This window comes from Saimiri boliviensis, chromosome 1, assembly GCF_048565385.1.
Source record: "Saimiri boliviensis isolate mSaiBol1 chromosome 1, mSaiBol1.pri, whole genome shotgun sequence".
Lineage (NCBI taxonomy): Eukaryota > Metazoa > Chordata > Mammalia > Primates > Cebidae > Saimiri > Saimiri boliviensis.
Window position 1 is genome coordinate 63493354 of NC_133449.1, and position 19397 is coordinate 63512750.

At 50.1% G+C, this 19397-nt stretch overlaps 3 protein-coding genes across 7 annotated transcripts; 1 reads left to right on the plus strand and 2 right to left on the minus strand.

Moving 5' to 3' along the window:
* The first annotated feature begins 2067 nt into the window (after positions 1–2067).
* On the plus strand, positions 2068–6060 carry MOGS (mannosyl-oligosaccharide glucosidase). Its single transcript, XM_003922582.4, has 4 exons — positions 2068–2816; positions 2989–3215; positions 3688–3884; positions 4108–6060. The coding sequence occupies exons 1-4, from the start codon at positions 2465–2467 to the stop codon at positions 5843–5845; spliced, it is 2514 nt and encodes an 837-aa protein (XP_003922631.1). The 5' UTR covers positions 2068–2464; the 3' UTR covers positions 5846–6060.
* A 160-nt stretch (positions 6061–6220) lies between these two features.
* WBP1 (WW domain binding protein 1) lies at positions 6221–9084 on the minus strand. 5 transcript variants are annotated; one of them, XM_074397977.1, is made up of 5 exons: positions 8576–9084; positions 8000–8120; positions 7376–7478; positions 7073–7249; positions 6221–6903 (listed from the first exon to the last, which is right to left on the minus strand). In XM_074397977.1, the coding sequence occupies exons 2-5, from the start codon at positions 8051–8053 to the stop codon at positions 6443–6445; spliced, it is 795 nt and encodes a 264-aa protein (XP_074254078.1). In that variant the 5' UTR covers positions 8054–8120; positions 8576–9084; the 3' UTR covers positions 6221–6442. The 5 variants fall into 5 exon arrangements, with proteins under 5 accessions (XP_074254078.1, XP_010331724.1, XP_010331726.1 ...); XM_010333422.3 differs by having other exon boundaries at positions 8019–8120; positions 8442–9084; XM_010333424.3 differs by lacking the exon at positions 8576–9084 and adding an exon at positions 8442–8534.
* Positions 9085–9175: 91 nt separating this feature from the next.
* On the minus strand, positions 9176–12112 carry INO80B (INO80 complex subunit B). Its single transcript, XM_003922585.4, has 5 exons — positions 11966–12112; positions 11545–11737; positions 11209–11327; positions 10869–11038; positions 9176–9790 (listed from the first exon to the last, which is right to left on the minus strand). The coding sequence occupies exons 1-5, from the start codon at positions 12072–12074 to the stop codon at positions 9260–9262; spliced, it is 1122 nt and encodes a 373-aa protein (XP_003922634.1). The 5' UTR covers positions 12075–12112; the 3' UTR covers positions 9176–9259.
* Positions 12113–19397: the final 7285 nt, after the last annotated feature.

Here is a 19397-nt window from a genome sequence, read left to right on the forward strand (position 1 = left end):
GGTGGTATAGTGTTGTAAAGAGCCAGACCGCTTGGGGTTGAAATCCTACTTTTGTTGTTATGTAGCTATATGACTTTGGACAAATTATTTAATCTACCAGTGCCTATTTTATTTGTAAAATGAAAATAATAGTACCTTCCTCAGAGGACTGTTAAAGATATTAAATGAATTAATAGCTGTAAAGTACCTACAACATTGCTGGGACCACAGTAACTGCTATTATCTAAGAGGCCTTATTCTTTTTTTTTTTTTTTTTAGACGGTGTTTTGCTCTTGTTGCCTGGGCTGGAGTACAATGGCGCAATCTCAGCTCACCACAACCTCTGTCTCCCGGCTACAAGTGATTCTTCTGCCTCAGCCTCCCAAGTAGCTGGGAATACAGGCACCCATCACCACATCTCGCTAATTTTTGTATTTTTAGTAGAGATGAGGTTTCACCAAATAGGCCGGGCTGGTCTCAAACTCCTGATGTCAGGTGATCCACCTGCCTCGGCCTCTCAAAGTGCTGGGATAACAGATGCGAGTCATGGTGCCCGGCCACATTAGTCTTTCAGATGAAGTCTCACTCTGTTGCCCAGGCTGAAATGGCACAATCTCAGCTCACCGTAACCTCCGCCTCCTGGATTCAAGCAATTCTCCTGCCTTAGCCTCCTGAGTAGCTGGGTTTACAGGCATGTGCCACCACACCTGGCTAATTTTTGTGTTTCAGTGGAGATTAAGTTTTACCATTTTGACTAGGCTGGTCTCAAACCCCTGACCTCAGGTGATACAGCCACCTCAGCCTTCCAAATTGTTGGGGCTACAGGCATGAGCCACCACACCAAGCTGCATTAGTCTTACATAGTGAGTTTGAATGGGAATTATGATGATAGCTAGGGGACATAAGGATATACAGTAGAGTGGTTTTTTGTTAGTTTTGAAGGATGGGATAGACTTCTTTATATAAATACCTTCTAGGTTGGGCTGTTGGTGAGAAATCAGTAACTATGAATCTAAGCTGCATTTCTGAAATGCCATCAAATGTTCACTGCCAGGTGGAGTGGCTCACGCTTATAATCCCAGCACTTTGGGAGGCTGAGGTGGGTGGATTGCTTGAGCTCAAGAATTCCAGACCAGCCTGGGCAACATGACACAACCCCGTCTCCACTAAAATACAAAAAAATAGCCAGGTGTGGTGCCCCACACCTGTGATCCTAGCTACTCAGGAGACTGAGGCATGAGGATCGCTTGAATCTGGGAGGCGGATCGCAGTGAGCTGAGATCTCACCACTGCACTAGAGCCTGGGAGACAGAGCAAGACTGTCTCAAAAAAATAAAAATAAATAAAGTTAATGTTCACTGTCCTATGTCAATCTGACTACAGATTCTACATACAACCTTCTCTGACCTGGATATAAACCATCCTTTCTCTCTGCCTTCTGGGTTGTAGAGAGGAAAGTGCTTTCTGTAAGTACTTGCACCACCACTATCATTCTTTTAGGGTTCATCTAGGTAAGAAATCCCAGACTGAGTGGAAACACAATTTGTCTGAAGTCACAGCTGGAACAGAACCCAGGCTTCCTCTTGGGTCCACTCCTGCACTCTCAACTTCATTAGGAAAGAAGGCACCGGTGTGGGCAAACTGATCCAGCTTGATTCAGATATATGTGGGTTCCAAGCAAGCCAATTTCCAGCTGTATGGCCCGGACCAAGTTTACGTTTCCTGCCCCTGATTTTCACGGGGCGGTTAAATGTAAAACACCTGAGATAGTGTTTTACACTTGGGTTCCTAATAGTCTTAGGTTCCTAATATATAATCATTATTAAAAAAAAAAAAAAAAAAAAAAAAGCCGGCCGGGCGAGGTGGCTCACACCTGTAATTCCAGCATTTGGGGAGGCCAAGGCGGGCGGATCACCTAAGGTCGGGAGTTTGAGACCAGTCTGACCAACATGGAGAAGCTCCGGCTCTACTAAAAATACAAAATTAGCCGGGCGGGGTGGCGGCGCATGCCTGTAATCCCAGCTACTCGCCAGGCTGAGGCAGGAGACTCGCTTGAACCCGGGAGGCAGAGGTTGCGGTGAGCCGGGATCTCGCCATTGAACTCTAGCCTTGGTAACAAGAGCGAAACTCCGTCTCAAAAATAAAATAAAACAGGCCAGTGGTAGATTGATTTTTCCGAGCCTGTGAACTCCGTGGGGTCGCCAGATAAACGCAGCCCCGGCGGATCCCCGCCCCGGACAGACGCTGTGCACTAACCCGACGCAAATTCGAAGGCTGTGGTTCCGGACTCCAGGACTTAACCTGACGTGGAGAGGCGGACTTCCGGCGGGAGGCGGACGCGCGGGCTGGCAGGTGTCGCTGGCCTGACTGCGGTCCGCGAAGCGAGAGGCGGGAGCCGGAGAGCCGGAGAGCCGGAGAGGCGAGGCAGGACCCGGGCTCCACTGCCGCCTTTCCGAGCTCTCGTGACGCGGACTTCAGTGCCAAGATGGCTCGGGGCGAGCGGCGGCGCCGCGCAGTGCCGGCAGAGGGAGTGCGGACTGCCGAGAGGGCGGCTCGAGGAGGCCCCGGGCGGCGGGACGGCCGGGGCGGCGCGCCGCGTAGCACGGCTGGAAGAGTGGCTGTGGCCGTAGTGGTCCTGTCTTTGGCCCTGGGCCTGTCGGGGCGCTGGGTGCTGGCGTGGCACCGTGCGCGGCGGGCGGTCACGCTGCACTCCGCGCCTCCTGCGCTGCCCGCCAACTCCTCCAGCCCCGCCGTGGCCCCGGGCCTCTTCTGGGGAACCTACCGCCCTCACGTCTACTTCGGCATGAAGACTCGCAGCCCGAAGCCCCTCCTCACTGGTAACCGGGCTCCAGGGCGGGCAGGCAGGCGGACTCCTAATCTGGGCGCCCCAGCTTGAAGCCAGAGCAGGGTGGGGAGGAATGGCTCAGGAGAGTTATGAAAAGGGATGACCCGGAGACCCGGAGGAACAGGTCCCCTGCTCTTTGACTTACGTGGCCATTCTACCCCCAGGACTGATGTGGGCGCAGCAGGGCACCACCCCGGGGACTCCTAAGCTCAGGCACACGTGTGAGCAGGGGGACGGTGTGGGTCCCTATGGCTGGGAGTTCCACGACGGCCTCTCCTTCGGGCGGCAACACATCCAGGATGGGGCCTTATGGCTCACCACTGAGTTCGTCAAGAGGCCTGGGGGTCAGCACGGAGGGGACTGGAGCTGGAGAGTGACTGTAGAGCCTCAGGTCAGGGCCTCAGGACACCCCTTCCTCAGCCCAGACCCCCTCCATCTTTCCCTTGCTGCCAGCAAATGCAGCATGAAGTGGGCTCCGAGACTGGCTGCCTGGCTTAAATCCTGCCTTAAACAACTGCCTGTATGACCATCTCTACATCTCTAAGCCTTGATTTCCTTGCTTGTAAAATGTAGATAAAAGCCCTAACTAACAGAATTGTAAGAATTAAGTTAAATAAACTGTATAGACTTCTTAGTGTAGGACGTAACACAAAAGTATACTGTAATCGCCCAGGGAAGCCAGTGCAAGGCTCTTTATCTCATCCCATTTGGGTGTACCTGGTTACTCTCAGTGACCCTCAGCACTGCCAGAGGTATGTTGTTTACATTGTCCCTGTCTGCTGTTGCTTTCCCTTACTAAGGCTGATTCTCAAAAGAGAATGCCAGTCTAACACTGTTCTTTTCTGTCCTCCTTGGTCACTCAGGCCTCAAGTACCTCTGCCCTCCCTTTGGTCTCCCTGTTCTTCTATGTGGTGACAGATGGCAAGGAAGTCCTACTACCAGAGGTTGAAGCCAAGGGGCAGTTGAAGTTTATCAGTGGGCACACCAGTGAACTTGGTGACTTCCGCTTTACACTTATGCCACCAACAAGTCCAGGGGATACAGCTCCCAAGTATGGCAGGTAATTGGGGGAAGACAATGTTGGGGGATGGAAGGGTGGTATTGATGCTGACTTTGATTTCTGTCTCCCCCACCCTACCTTCTTTCTACCAATTATTTGCATTTTCACCAGTCTCCATGTCCCTTGCCTGAGACCATCCAACCTGACTCCTGAGCACTTTGTATTTCTCTTTATAATGCCCACTGCCTTCTGAATATTTTCTATTTATCTTCTTCCCTTCAAGCTACAATGTCTTCTGGACCTCCAATCCAGGACTACCCCTGCTGACAGAGATGGTAAAGAATAGCCTAAATAGCTGGTTTCAGCATAGGCCCCCAGGGGCCTCCCCTGAACGCTACCTCGGCTTGCCAGGATCTCTGAAGTGGGAGGACAGAGGCCCAAGTGGGCAAGGGCAGGGGCAATTCTTGATACAGCAGGTGACCCTGAAAGTTCCCTTTTCTGTAGAGTTTGTGTTTGAATCAGGTAGTGCCCAAGCAGGAGGAAATCAAGCCCTGCCAAGACTGGCAGGCAGTCTACTGACCCAGACCCTGGAGAGCCATGCTGAAGCCTTTAGAGAGCGCTTTGAGAAGACCTTCCATCTGAAGGAGAAGGGCCTGAGCCCTGGCGAGCAGGCTTTGGGTCAGGCTGCCCTCAGCGATCTCCTTGGTGGAATTGGCTACTTCTATGGACAAGGGCTGGTATTGCCAGACATGGGGGTGGAAGAGTCTGAGCAGAAGGTGGACCCAGCCCTCTTTCCACCCGTACCTCTTTTTACAGCCGTGCCCTCCCGGTCATTCTTCCCACGAGGCTTCCTTTGGGATGAGGGCTTTCACCAGCTGGTGGTTCAGCGGTGGGATCCCTACCTCACTCGGGAAGCCCTTGGCCACTGGCTGGGGCTGCTAAATGCTGATGGCTGGATTGGGAGGGAGCAGATACTGGGGGATGAGGCCCGAGCCCGGGTGCCTCCAGAATTCCTGGTGCAACGAGCAGTCCACGCCAACCCCCCAACCCTACTTTTGCCTGTTGCCCACATGCTAGAGGGTGGTGATCCTGATGACTTGGCCTTCCTCCGAAAGGCCTTCCCCCGCCTGCATGCCTGGTTCTCCTGGCTCCATCAGAGCCAGGCAGGCCCAGTGCCACTGTCTTACCGCTGGCGGGGACGGGACCCTGCCTTATTAACCTTACTGAACCCTAAGACCCTACCCTCTGGGCTGGATGACTACCCCCGCGCTTCACACCCTTCAGTTGCTGAGCGGCACCTGGACCTGCGATGTTGGGTGGCACTGGGTGCCCGTGTGCTGACACGGCTGGCAGAGTATCTGGGCGAGACTGAGGTAGCTGCTGAGCTGGGCCCACTAGCTGCCTCACTGGAGGCAGCAGAGAGCCTGGATGAGCTGCACTGGGCCCAAGAGCTAGGAGTCTTTGCAGACTTTGGGAATCACACAAAAGCAGTACAGCTAAAGCCCAGGCCCCCTCAGGGACTGGTTCGGGTGGTGGGCCGGCCCCAGCCTCGACTGCAGTATGTAGATGCCCTTGGCTATGTCAGTCTTTTTCCCTTGCTCCTGCGACTGCTGGACCCCAATTCATCCCGCCTTGGGCCCCTGCTGGACATTCTAGCTGACAGCCGCCATCTCTGGAGCCCCTTTGGTTTACGCTCCCTTGCAGCCTCCAGCTCCTTTTATGGCCAGCGCAATTCAGAGCATGATCCTCCCTACTGGCGGGGTGCTGTGTGGCTCAATGTCAACTACCTGGCTTTGGGAGCACTCCACCACTATGGGCAACTGAAGGGTCCTCACCAGGCTCGGGCTGTCAAACTCCACAGCGAGCTCCGTGCCAATGTGGTAGGCAATGTATGGCGCCAGTACCAGTCTACAGGCTTCCTCTGGGAGCAGTACAGTGACCGGGATGGGAGAGGAATGGGCTGCCGCCCTTTCCACGGCTGGACCAGCCTTGTCTTACTGGCCATGGCTGAAGATTACTGAAGGGAGGGAAAGGAGGGGAGTCAAGCTACTCGTGCTTCTCTGGCTCTGGAGGGACAAAGTCTGGCTTCTGCCCCCAGCCCCTCAGATACCAGTAATTCAAACTTCCCTCATTTCATCTCAGGTGTCTCCTTACTGTCATCCCACATAGCCGTGGGGTGAATGTGAATTCAGAGTCTATTTTTCTAAATAAATTAGAAAAAACATTTTGAACTCTATTGCTTTTGCCAGATTTGCCTCACCAAGAGGCCTCAGATCAGTCCAGAGCTCAGGACTTGTCCTCAGGGAAGGTGGGGTCAAGTGGCCATAACCTGTCTCCTTCGAACACAGTCAAGTACAGTGTAGTGAGTTGAGCTTTAGTCCATCTAAATCCACAAGTGGCTGGTTCACATCTCTTTAATGAGATTAAAGGCTCCTGTGTATGTCTTGGGGGATAAAGCTAGCACAGTCCCCCAAATACTGCCCCTCTCCTCAGACTCCGGCCCTTTCAGGCAGATTCTAGATGGGCAGGTGGGCAGGAAGGGGCCAAAGGGAACGAAAGGAGTTGGGACCAGGGCTGTTTCTGGTGGGCAAGTAACCCACCCACCTTCTCAAAACGACTTATGAGATGTCCTCTTCACTGGAAGCCAGCCCCAAGGGAGCGACCTGCAGTGCAGAATCTGGGGGCAGGGCACAATGGGAGTAGTCCTTCAGATCTGGCAGGGGGGCACTAGCCCTCACCTCCTTGACTGGCTCACCCTCACCGGAGGCAGGACAAGGGCAGAGCTCAATACCCGAGTCACCAGTTAGACGGCGATAGCGGCAGGAGGGGGGTGTGGGGGCAGGGCTCACCCCTGCCCCAGGCTCACCCTCCTGATGAGGAGGGGCACTCTGGTGGGAGGAAACACCTTCCACATTTGTTCCCTCAAAGTGGGCAGGGCAGCTAGATGAGGAGGAACAGCAGGCTTGTTCGCTGGAAGCAGTCAAGGGGAGGCCTGGGGCCACAGTATAAGGAGGGGGTGGTGTGCCTGGGCGGTGAACCACATCTTCGTAGGCTGGGGGCTTGAAGGTGCTGAAGAGGCCTGCAGGGGAGAAAACTGGTATGACTGGTTGAAGGCAACCAGGCAGAGGGTACTAGTTTTTATGTTAGGGAAAAATATTTTGAAATACGTGGAAAAGGGAATGTGATGATTTGGGATCCTGGTTTGGGAAGGGCCACTGGTAGCTGACCCAGGGCCTCAAGTCACTCACGAAGGTCAAGCAGTGAACCGGCAGGGAAAGGACCAGCCCCGTGGCATGCCCCATGATAGGCCAACAAGTTGATCTCACGCTGCCGCTGCTGTTGTTGCAGCCGGAGTTTAGCTCGTCGGTGGCGGAAGGCGCAACAGCAGCTAAAGAGGATGAGAACAGTCCAGAGCAGCCAGAACCCTGCAAGAAGCAAGGAGGGAGCAACTCAGGCATCTCCCATGCAAAGAAGGGACGCTTTAGGCTGAAATTCTAGGTCCAAGGGAGGGGGGGCACAGGGACCAGAAAACAGCCCTCTTGGAGACTTACACCAGAGCTCATAGTAGTAGGTACAGCAGCCAGTCTCCCCGCAGCAGTGACCACTCTCACAGAGGTAGGGCTGGTTGTTCACTCCTGGGCACAGCTCTCGAAGCTGGGGGCAAAGAGGCACTTAGAACTAAGGGGGATTCCAGCGCAGGGCACTGTCCACCCCCACCTCCTGCATGCACATACACAATCCCACCCTGTGAACCAAGTTCAGCTTGGAGAGGTGGGGGAAGTGGAGGATGCTGAGAGGAGTGTTCAAATATCTGAAGGACTGTCAACGTGGAAGAGGATTTGGAATAGCAAGAATCAGTCTAGAGAACAAGACAAAAGTGTGGACAAAGAGGGAGATTTCAGCTCTGCATATATGAGACTTCCTTCACACTCAAGTCTCACCCTCCCCAACCCACCTACCCTCATCCACCCAGTGCTTTCTGTTAAGGGAGTGTTTTGGCAGAAGCCAGAAGACAGTCTGAGATAATCTAAAAGTCTCAGACAATCAGAAGGGGAAGGTCATTTCCAAAGCAAGTTGCTTTCGTCATCCTGCACGGTTCACTGCCCCCACCCCCAGCTGGATCTTTCCACCCGTGGGCCTCAGGCTCCCTAGGGTAGAGGAGGGCAGTGTGAGACCCAGAGCAGTGCTCCCAACCAGATGGGATTGCTGTGGATGATAAAGGATGGCATCCAGGGCGCGAGTCTGGGTTCCAGCTCTTCTCCAAATTGCTCCCTCAAGAGAAGACGCTGCCGGACTCTGTTGTGACAATAGGCACATAGAAAAACATCACAAATAACTGTTGCAAGACAGAGGGAGCCTCCCTGGGGCCTCACTATGCCTCTGGTCACTGGAGAGCCACCGCAAGCTTCCATTGCAGCCATAGGATGGGGTGATGAGGCTACAGGCAAAGTCAGGGCATCTACGTTACAAAGTTTAGACAAAGAGTGGAAGGGACGTGTTTAGGAACTTCACAGTACCTTTGGCTCCGTGAGTTCCTCCCCCACCCCCAAAAGGAAGGGACAAGAAAAGGGGAGAGACAAATGGCTGTTGTGATAGGCTTTGGAGCTGTTGGGATACCTGCTGTTGCGGCGCCCGAAGTGCCCCCCAGGCCTCCTCGCTGCCGTTCCCGCTGCTGGCCCGAGCCATGCCTCCACCTACAGCCCCCTGACGACCACAGCCTCCTCTACCGCCAGCCGCCCCACCCCTGCCACCTCTGCTGCCACCGCCATGGTCCCTGTCCGGCCCATCTTCGCTGCCGCCACCATCACTCCGCGGCCGGAGCTTCCATCCGGGGAGAACTCCACCAACTAGGACTCAGATTGCTCTGCCCTACCAATCAGCATCGTCCCTCGACGGACGGGCCAATAGGAACAGATCAGAGGTTTCTCCTGTGGCCAATCCACAGCAGCGCCTTCGCCGCTCTCCCGGACAACAAGAGCTTGTATAGACAAAGAGTGGTGGAAGGTTCAACCCACGGCCCTGACTGATAGCGGTAATAGCCAATACAGACAACAGAACAGGCTCTGGCTCATCAACCAACGAACAGCCGCGCAGAAGAGCAGAGTTGTCGCTGATTGGCTTGCGCCATGTTTTCGGGATGACGCCGAATGCCCAACCAAGCCAGGTAATCCCGGCTGGAAGAGGCGGGGTCCCAAAAGTCGGGCCGAGTCTGAGCGCAAACCAGCCTGCCCTCTTGCAGCGGTTTCCAAGTCCCAGGCATCGACGCAAGCTCCGAGAGGAGCAAAACATGTGTATACCGGAGACTGGTCTTCCCACCACGTCCCACTCCCCCAATTCTATACAAGCCGAAGCACCGGATGAAATTTAATAGGGTGGGGAAGACACTCGAAGAGCGGGCATGGGAAAGGGCGCAGAGTCCGGGTTAGGTAAGGGCCTTACGTAGCCAAAAGCGGGGATCCAGGGCCCTCGGGCCCCCCTAGCCGCATCTGCAGGTTGATGCGGTAGCACTGAAGACTGCAGAGTGCCTGGCCCGTGCGGGAGCAAGCGTAGCGGCGCGGATGGGGACAGCCGGGGACAGAGCAGCGCGGAGGAGGGCCTGAGGGGGACGGCCGCGGAGACACCGCCGTGGGGGCGGGGACGCCAGGTGGGAAGGAAAGGGTGGAACCCTGTGCTCCGCTGCAGTAGCGCACCATGGGGGCCGGAGCTGCGGCACGCCCTCCCCGCCGCTCGCCCCGTGCGGCCCCCCGGCCTCCCCGCCCGCTGGGCGCCGCAGTCTTGGTGAGGCGCTCGATAGTCTGGTTCTTATGCTCCTCTGCCCGCCGCGCCGCCTGGAGCCGCCGCTTCCGCGCCCGCTCCTCGCGCTTCAGCAGCATCTCCTCTGTGAGGGCGGGGGCCGGACAGCCCTCGGCCACCGGCAGCGGCAGCATCGGGGAAGGTTGACTCCGTGCCTTCTGAAGCAGAGCTCGCTGGGAAGAGACAGAGACAGGGTGCTGTCTGAAAATGGAGGAAGATGGAGAGGAGAGGTCGGCCAGATCCGGGGAGGGGAAAGAAGGGACACCGAAGGCAGGGTCTTGAGCAACGCAGGCGTTGGGAAACGGGATATTAATTAATGAGCACCCTCTCCAGGACACCTTCCATAGGTTCCTCTTCATAAATACTGCCTCCTCCCTGATCCCTTGACATTCAGCTTTAGGTCCTTAACTCTCAAGGAGAGAAGCATCAGTAATGTTACCTGCCTGACCTATGCACCAAAACTCTGTACCAGCTTTCCCAGAGGTCTGTGGTTGTTTTTAATCTTACCTCGATAGACATCAGTTGGATGACTGCTCAAGTCAAAATCCTAGGCTTAGCCTTTATATATTTTCTCTCCATTCTCCTCCCCACAAGTATCTACTTCCAAAATATAGCCATAATTAACCTGATATTTCCATCTCCACCACTTTATCTTGGTTAAAGCAACCACCGTCTCTCAGCTGATTACTTCAACAGCTTCCCAGTTGGTCTCCGTACTTCTATCTCTTGTTTCCACAGAGATTCATTCTCTACAACAATGCCAGACTAATATATCCACATGTAAACCAAGTATGTCACTTCTCTGCGTACAACCCTTCAGTGGCTTGGCCAGTTTTTCATCTCCTTTACTCTGCTAGGCATGTTCCAGTGTCACAGTCTGTGCACCTGCTGGTCTCTGCTGGAAAAGCTCCTCTGGTATTGCAAATGTTATCTCTTCAGAGAAGCCTTCTCTGACTATACCCTAATGTCTCTCCTCCGTCACTTTCTATTTCATTTTGTTTACACCACTTTGTATTTCACCACCCTATTCTTTTTGTTGTAAACCATATAGCTTTTTGAAATTATTTATTTACTTATTTACTTCCCAGCCCCTCAACATACACACTAGAATACTTAGCTCCAGGAGAACAGAAACATTGTCTGTCTTTTCTCCAGTATCAGTATCCCCACTGCTACACAAAGTGCTTGGGTCGTGGAGAGTTCTCAATACTGTACACATTTGGTGAGTGAATAAACAATGAACCAACACACCTGTCGAGCAGTAAGCAGCCGCTCATTGATCTCCTTCTTGAGGTCTCCATTGTCATCCAGCTCCCCCTTCTCCAGGGCGTCCAGCCACCTCTGCTCCTCCTCTTCCTCCTGACCCCCTAACCCTCCTGATAGGTCCCGAAGTGGAGAGGGAGACAGATTACTGTCTTCATCTGGGAAGGAAAGTTGGAGAAAGAAAAATAGAATTGTTCAGATGGGGTACCCTAATTTGGCCGAGTTAATATTGGAACATGGAAAATCCTAACCCATTTCAGAACCAACCTTCTTCCCTTAGGCAGATATAATAAGAAACCCAGTTTCCCCACCTCCAGACCCTTCTCACCCAGCCAGGCACGGTATTGCTCAAGGGGGACTCCTTCCATAGGTTCCTCTTCATTATCCACAACCATAAGGGGAGAGGGTGAGCGAGGCCCCTCTGGGATCACAGTGAAGGTAGGAACACTGCAGAGAAGCAACACTACTCTTTAAAATGAGCCAGTGTCTCCTCCTCCTACTCAGTAGCTACACCCAACTTTCCCCATCCTCTTAGACTCTTGCTGCTTAAACCTGGGCCCTGAAGTCAGTGTCCGGTCTGTTTTCTAGAAAGCCCAGTCGGCTTCTAACTACCATCTCTGCTCCTAAAGTTCCCCTTATAAAACTTCGACCCTCTTGACCTCACCTCTTGGTCCCCAGGACTTGTCCCCCGAGCTTGATTTTGAGTTTGAGCTGGGGCTTGGCAGGAGACGGCTGCGTGGGCCCGGCCTCTTCTTCCTGATGGTGTTTCTTCTTGTGTTTCTTCTTGTGCTTCTTGTGTTTTTTCTTGTGCACTCCATGGCCATGGGCACCCGCCAGGCTCAACTCCAGGGCTGCTCCTGTGGAAGGAGCGCTTGTCAAGTGTCCGGCCAGAGAGTGGCAGGGGAAGCCCTGAATAATCTAAGGCCCCTACCGGATCCCACTCTTCCCGCAATACTCGCTGTTACCGTAACAACAGCACCACCTTTCTCCTTCCCACCTGTGGCCGAAGGACCTGGACGCTCCGAGAAGCAAGAAAGGGACTTCTTTTTGAGCGAAGCCTAAATGCTTGATCTATCAGCGCTTACCCGGCTCAGGGCCCTCCATAGCCCCAGAGGTACTCCCACGCCGCCACAGCTTACTCATGAGTTCTTGCAAGGAAAGGGGACTACAAATGGTTGGGACACACGCAGACATGCCTTTTCCGCCCCGCGGAAAAACTGGAGCCAGCAAAATAACCAGTTACTTCCGGTTCATGGCAACCATCTTTGTGCGGGGCACGCTTCGCGTCCAAAATCGTCCCTGAGAAACAAGGATACTTCCAACTATAGTTCCGGCCCTCTGAGGTCGGGACCGCCCAAAAAGGCAGGGCTTTCCCCTGGCTCCGCCTCCCCACGCTAGCTTCCGGAGCTCAGCGCGAGTGAGTCAATTATTACTATTATTATTATTATTATTATTATTTTTTTTTTTTGAGACGGAGTTTCGCTCTTGTTACCCAGGCTGGAGTGCAATGGCGCGATCTCGGCTCACCGCAACCTCCGCCTCCTGGGTTCAGGCAATTCTCCTGCCTCAGCCTCCTGAGTAGCTGGGATTACAGGCACGTGCCACCATGCCCAGCTAATTTTTTGCACTTTTAGTAGAGACGGGGTTTCACCATGTTGACCAGGATGGTCTCGATCTCTCGACCTCGTGATCCACCCGCCTTGGCCTCCCAAAGTGCTGGGATTACAGGCTTGAGCCACCGCGCCCGGCGCTTTTTTTTTTTTTTTTTTTGGTAGGGACAAGGTTTGACCATGTTGCCCAGGCTGGTCTCAAACTCCTGAGCTCAAATGATTCTCCTGCCTTAGCCTTCCAGAGTGCTGGGATTACAGGTGTGAGCCATGGTGCTGGGACAAAATTTCCTTCTCTCGTTAAATATTTCATGTGTTTCAGGTAAACATGGAATGCCCAGCATGGTTGGGGGGCCAGATTCTGCAGTTGTTAACATTTATCTGTATTTATGCCCATTGTAATTGTCAGCAAAAAAAGTGAAACTCTGTAAAATATTTGAAGAGATTTATTCAGAGCCAAATATGAGTGACCAATAGTTTGTGACACACCAGAAATTCTGATAACAAGTGCCCAAAGTGGTCTGATTACAACTTGATTTTATACCTTTTAGGGAGACATAAGACATCAGTCAATACGTATAAGATGTACATTGGTTTGGTCTGGAAAAGCAGGAAAACTTCAAAGTGGGGGCTTCCAGGTCTTGTGTGGATGCAAACTGATGACAGTTGGTTGAAAGAGTGAAATTATTGGTTGGGCGCGCTGGCTCATGCCTGTAATCCCAGTACTTTGGGAGGCTGAGGCAGATGGATTGCCAGAGGTCAAGAGTTTGAGACCAGCCTGGCCAATGTGGTGAAACCCCATCTCTGCTAAAAATTCAAAAATTAGCTGGTGGTGGTGGCACATGCCTGTAATCCCAGCTACTCAGGAGGCTAAGGCAGAGGTTGCAGTAAACTGACATCCAGCTATTGGACTACAGCCTGGGCAACAAGAGTGAAACTCTATCTTAAAAAAGAAAGAGTTAAATTATTGTCTAGAGACTTGGAATCAATAAAAAGGAATGTCTGGGTTGAGATAAGGGGTTTTGAAGACCAAGGTTTTATCATGCAAGTGAAGCATCCAGGTAGCCAACTTCAGAGATAATAGATTGCAAATGTTTCTTATCAGACTTAAAGAGTCTTGTTTCCCAGCTGAGTCAACTTGTGATGAGTGGATAATCAGGAAAAATGACTAATCTAAAAGACAAAAATCAAAGAACCGATGGGGTCTGTGACTAGATTTCCTATCATTCCAATTCTAAATCCGACTTGAATATTCCTGGACTTACAAAATGCCAAGAGGGTGACTGGAAGTTGTGGATATCAGGGTATAAATTATATCCGTGAGTTGGGGGAGGGAAGACCAGAATTCCTTTGATTTGTGTATTGATGCAATATAAACATAAAAGATCACCTTGTATTCTCTTTACCTTCTAAAAGCCATTATTATGATGTTAGAAGAAGAGGAAGAAATTCAGGTACAGAAAACATGTTTAAATAGCCTAAATGATGGTGCTTGGTGAGTCTTGGTTCTAAAGGTACCAAATGAGGAAGCCGAAGTTTTCAAACTGCTGCATACTTTGACAAGGAAAATCTATATTTGTCTTCCTATCTACATTTATGACCTAAGTCAGGTAATGCACCTGGTTTACTTCTTTAGCATTTTTATGTAGACAGTCTGTTATGCACTGTAGTTTCAGATGTGTAATAATTTGTACAATGGTTTATTCCCAAGTATGCCTTAAGCAGAACAAATGTTTTTTTCTATAGTTCCTTGCCTTAATAAATATGTAATATAAATTTAAGCAAACGTCTATTTTGTATGTTTGTATACTACAAAGTAAAATGAACATTTTGTGGAGTTTGTATTTTGCATACTCGAGGTGAGATTAGTTTTTAAATAAACCTATAATATTTTATCTGAAATAAAAAAAAAAGAGTCTTGTGTCAGTAATTCGAAAGGGGAGGAGGGTATAATGAGGCATGTCCATCTCCGCTTTTCCCATCATGACCCAAACTAGTTTTTCAGATTAACATGGAATGGCCTAATGTGGTTGTGGTAATGCTCCCACCTCAGCCTCCTGAGTAGCTGGGATTACAGGGATGTGCCACCCTGCGTAACTAATTTTCCTAATTTCTTGTAGGGTTCAGGCTATGTTGCCCAGGCTGGTGTCAAACTCCTGGGCAAAAAAGCAGTCCTCCTACCTTGGCCTCCTTACATGCTGGGATTATAGGCATTAGCTTCCGCACCTGGATTGATGCTCAAATTTGTCACAGGTCTGGGCAGTGGGTATTCCTTTAAGCTGGTTTCTGTATCCTTTTGACATGTCTCCAACATTCTTGTTTTTGTTTTTGTTTATGAAAGGTCTTGCTCTGTCGTCCAGGCTGGAGTGCAGTAGCCTGATCATGGCTCATTGCATCCTCAATCTCCTAGGCTCAAGTGATCCTCTCATCTCAGCCTCTCAAGTAGCTGGGATGACTGGTGAGTGCCACCATGTCTAGCTACTTTTAATTTGTGTGTGTGTGTGTTTTTGTTGTTGTTGTTGTTGTTGTTGTTTTTGTGAGATTCAGTCTCACTCTGTCGCCCAGGCTGGAGTACAATGGCACGATCTCAGCTCACTGCAAACTCTGCCTCCTAGGTTCAAGCAATTCTCCTGCCTCAGCCTCCCAAGTAGCTGAGATTACAGGTGCCTGCCACCATGCCCAGATAATTTTTTTTGTAGTTTTAGTAGAGACGACGTTTGCCATGTTAGCTAGGCTGGTCTCAACTCCTGGCTTCCAGTGATCTGCCTGTCTCAGCCTCCCAAAGTGCTGGGATTACAGGTGTGAGCCATTGTGCCCAGGCTTTTTCTATTTTTTGTAGACACAGGGTCTTACTATGTTGCCCAGCCTGGTCTCAAATTCTGACCTCAAGTGATCTTCCTGCCTTGACCTCCTAAAGTGGTGGGATTACAGGTGTGAGCCACTGTGCCTGGCCCTTTAATAATGCTTCAAAATGTTTTGGGGCTCATCATGTACTATCACTGGATAAAGAGTAAGATTCAAAGGACACCAGGCAGCAGGAACCTATGGCTAAGGTTATGCCAAGGCCACACTGAAGTCAGGCCACTTGAAATTTCCGATGAGAATTTTCTGCTGGCACCACTATCCACTTCTCAGGTGCTACAGGTGCAGTGAGTGTATATCATGAACTCTGGCTGGGTCTTTTCTGCACTTCCTCAATATTCAAAGTCCTGTTGGAAACATTCCAGTTAGTTGGGTTAGGCCAAGTGCCTACCTTTAGGCTGTGAAAAAGTGGGAAGAAGGATATATGCTCTCCAACTGCCATAAAGGGGCTAGAGCTCATTCTATCAATACTGCTCACAGTGGGGAATTGTGCAGAAATAGAAGATGATTTGAACCCCAGGTGACCCACAGCCCCTTTCCCACATATCTACTTCATAGCTGGGGAGATATAAATACAACAGAAACAAAAGGAAAAAGTTGGGAGACTACACCAAACCAGTGGCATGTTGGTAAATGTTTAACCAAAACTCCCCCAGGGGGAAAAAAACAGGCTGATTTGTCATGTTCACCTATTTCTGGTATGTAAGTACTCCCACCATGGCCAATTTCAAACGAGACATCACTGAATACAAAGTTGGAAAGAGATGAGCATTGGCATGTCATTTATATAGCATTCCCTCCATACAGACACTGCAGATACAAACAACTTCAAGATGTCATAGTAGAATGCAGTAAAATAATTAGGAAATGATGAGTTTTGAATATTTATCCCCTTTGCTTTAATAAAATTTATTTAGTTAAATGTTTATGTAATTTAATTTATTATTTTTTTCTTTGAGTTTCTCTCATCGCCCAGGCTGGAGTGCAGTGGCATGATCTTGGCTCACTGCAACCTCTGCCTCCCAGGTTAGTGATTCTCCTGCCTCAGCCTCCCAAGTAGCTGGGACTACAGGCACTCGCCACCATACCTGACTGATTTTTGTATTTTTAGTAGAGACAGGGTTTCACTTTGTTGGCCAGGCTGGTCTTGAACTTCTGACCTAAGGTGATGCACTCGCCTCGGCCTCTCAAAGTGCTGGAATTACAGGCGTAACCCACCACACTCAGCCATAATTTAATTAAAAAAATTTTTTTAGATCGAGACCATCCTGGTCAACATGGTGAAACCCCGTCTCTACTAAAAATACAAAAAACTAGCTGGGCATGGTGGCGCGTGCCTGTAATCCCAGCTACTTAGGAGGCTGAGGCAGGAGAATTGCCTGAGCCCGGGAGGCGGAGGTTGCGGTGAGCCGAGATCATCGTGCCATTGCACTCCAGCCTGGGTAACAAGAGCGAAACTCTGTCTCAAAAAAAAAAAAAAAAAAAAAAAATTTTTTTTTTTAAATTTATTGAGACTAGTCAATTGCAGTAGTGAGAAGGGGGGAAAAGTAGAACAAGGAGTTCAATCTGTAACTGACTGTGGACAATCAATTGAGATAACTCACCACCTTCAGACCAGCCTAATTTTTTTTTTTTTTTTTTTTTTTGAGATGGAGTTTCACTCTTGTTACCCAGGCTGGAGTGCAATGGCGCGACCTTGGCTCACCACAACCTCCGCCTCCTGGGTTCAGGCAATTCTCCTGCCTCAGCCTCCTGAGTAGCTGGGAGGGATTACAGGCACGTGCCACCATGCCCAGCTAATTTTTTGTATTTTTAGTAGAGACAGGGTTTCACCATGTTGACCAGGATGGTCTCGATCTCCTGACCTCGTGATCCACCTGCCTCAGCCTCCCAAAGTGCTGGGATTACAGGCTTGAGCCACCGCGCCCGGCCCAGCCTAATTTTTAATTAAAGCAATGTTTAGCAACCAGCATGGCCAATTCCAGAAAAGTCAGCAATTGTCTCTCATGAGCTGGTGTGAGCTTCAACACTTAAATGCACCAAACTGTCTCAGTATTTTCTTCTGGAGGTGGAATTGAGGGTGAGAAAGGCATGCTTTTATTTATTTTTTTCACTTTACATTAAATTAAATTATTTTAAAAACAGTTGCATTTATAGTGTTTAAAAAACTGTACATACGTTTTCAAATATTTTTCAAATGAAAATTTAATTTAAAAAATAAATCCATAGAAATTTCGGTCCTTATCTCTCTTCCCTCAGTTGAGTGCAGTGTTAGCTGGCTTCCCTGACCTCAGTCACAACTCCTCCAACTGATTTACGGAAAAGTTTGCCAAATTATGGTCTCTAAAGTTAACTCCAGGCTGAGGAACAATCTTGTCATGCCTGTAATCCCAGAACTTTGGGAGGCTGAGGCAAGAGGATTGCTTAAGACCAGGAGTTCAAAGCCAGCCTGTACAACACTGTCTCTACAAAAAAAGAAAAAAGAAAAAAAAAAAAAATTGGGCATGGCACAGTGGCTCAAGCCTGTAATCCCAGCACTTTGGGAGGCCGAGGCCGGTGGATCATGAGGTCAAGAGATCGAGACCATCCTGGTCAACATGGTGAAACCCCGTCTCTACTAAAAATACAAAAAATTAGCTGGGCGTGGTGGCACGCACCTGTAATCCCAGTTACTTGGGAGGCTGAGGCAGGAGAATTGCCTGAACCCAGGAGGCAGAGGTTGCAGTGAGCCGAGATTGTGCCATTGCACTCCAGCCTGGGTAACAAGAGCGAAACTCCATCTCAAAAAAAAAAAAAAAAAAAAATTGAAAATTAGCCTTACATGGTGGTGCACGCCAGTAGTCCTAACTGAGTAGTTAGCCTCCTAAGTAGGAGGCTGAGACAGGAGGATTGCTTGAGCCCAGGAGTTCAAGGCTGCAGTGAATTATCATGGCACCATTTTGCTCCAGCTGGGTAACAGAGTGAGGTCCTGTCTCAAAATAAATACAATATAATATCATATAAACTCTGATCATGTCACTCCTTCCCCAAAATCTTCAGCCACATTGAGTACAAACTCTCAGTCAGGATTTGAGCTCAACCTCCTTTTCGAACATTCTCCATTCCTCTGCCTCCTTCCTGGGTCTCAGGCCAGGGGTTTTCAAACCCTTCCACAGAGCTTGTGTTCACTAGGGGAACGGGGGGGGGGGGGCGGCTGAGCACCTGTGGGAGGACATGACATGATGCTCCAGCACCACTCCCATCATAGCAGCTCTGATTTGATTTCACACATTTCAGGTAGGATTTCATTTAAAAAGGGGTTCTGTTGCTCAAAAACAAACATTCGAAATGAGCTGTCTTAGTCCAACAGGATGGCACATCTCAATCAAGGACTCTCAAATCTGCATGTTTCACCTTTGTTTATTTACTTCAACTGATGTTTATTGATCACTTGCTATGTGCCAGGCACTGGGAACAAGACGGACTGTCCCTCCCTAGAAGGCTTACAGTTCAGAGGAGTGATGGTGACTATTTGAAGAAATTAAGGAACAGTATCTTTCCCTTTCTTTCCCCACACACATCTTTTGTGGTTAATCTCAGATTCCACGGACTTTACAAATTTCTTGATCTGCCTCTCCTACTGACCAGAAGAACTCCCTTTTCCATATAAAATTTTGTGTGTAGAGGATGTTGGTTGTTTTTCCTTTTCATTTTCCATTCTCTCACCTTCTGGTGGTAGTACTTGGCACATTCTTTGGGGGAACAGCCCTTCCTTGGTTTCTCCCTCACAGTTAACTGGGTTCTGGTTAGTCTCCAGGAGTGGGCAAGTGACCCCAGACCTGGCCAGCTGGCACCTAGAACCCCCTTAGCCACAGCAATTGGTTCAGGTCCGGCCACCCTCAGACTCCCATGATTGGTTTGGGTTAGATGAATGATCCCAAATGTCTCACAGTGAATCCCAGACATATGTAGGAGCCTTGGAAAACAGATGCTCTCTTTTCAGCTGAATTTAAGCCTGAAGAGATGTAGACCCAGAATTTTGGGCAGCAATTTCATTACACTGTGGAGC

Bases quoted from the DNA above. Each gene is read 5' to 3' on its own strand.
- MOGS (XM_003922582.4), top strand. From the start codon at position 2,465: ATGGCTCGGGGCGAGCGGCGGCGCCGCGCAGTGCCGGCAGAGGGAGTG. The intron at 2,817-2,988 runs GTAACCGGGCTC...TTCTACCCCCAG, and splicing joins CCCGAAGCCCCTCCTCACTG to GACTGATGTGGGCGCAGCAG. The intron at 3,885-4,107 runs GTAATTGGGGGA...CTTCCCTTCAAG, and splicing joins ACAGCTCCCAAGTATGGCAG to CTACAATGTCTTCTGGACCT.
- WBP1 (XM_010333422.3), bottom strand. From the start codon at position 8,510: ATGGCTCGGGCCAGCAGCGGGAACGGCAGCGAGGAGGCCTGGGGGGCA. The intron at 8,121-8,441 runs GTATCCCAACAG...TTGTCACAACAG, and splicing joins TTCGGGCGCCGCAACAGCAG to AGTCCGGCAGCGTCTTCTCT. The intron at 7,479-8,018 runs GTTGGGAGCACT...CTTTGCCCCCAG, and splicing joins ATCCACAGCAATCCCATCTG to CTTCGAGAGCTGTGCCCAGG.
- INO80B (XM_003922585.4), bottom strand. From the start codon at position 12,074: ATGTCTGCGTGTGTCCCAACCATTTGTAGTCCCCTTTCCTTGCAAGAA. The intron at 11,738-11,965 runs GTAAGCGCTGAT...CTCCTTCCACAG, and splicing joins TATGGAGGGCCCTGAGCCGG to GAGCAGCCCTGGAGTTGAGC. The intron at 11,328-11,544 runs GTGAGGTCAAGA...GCTTCTCTGCAG, and splicing joins CAAGTCCTGGGGACCAAGAG to TGTTCCTACCTTCACTGTGA.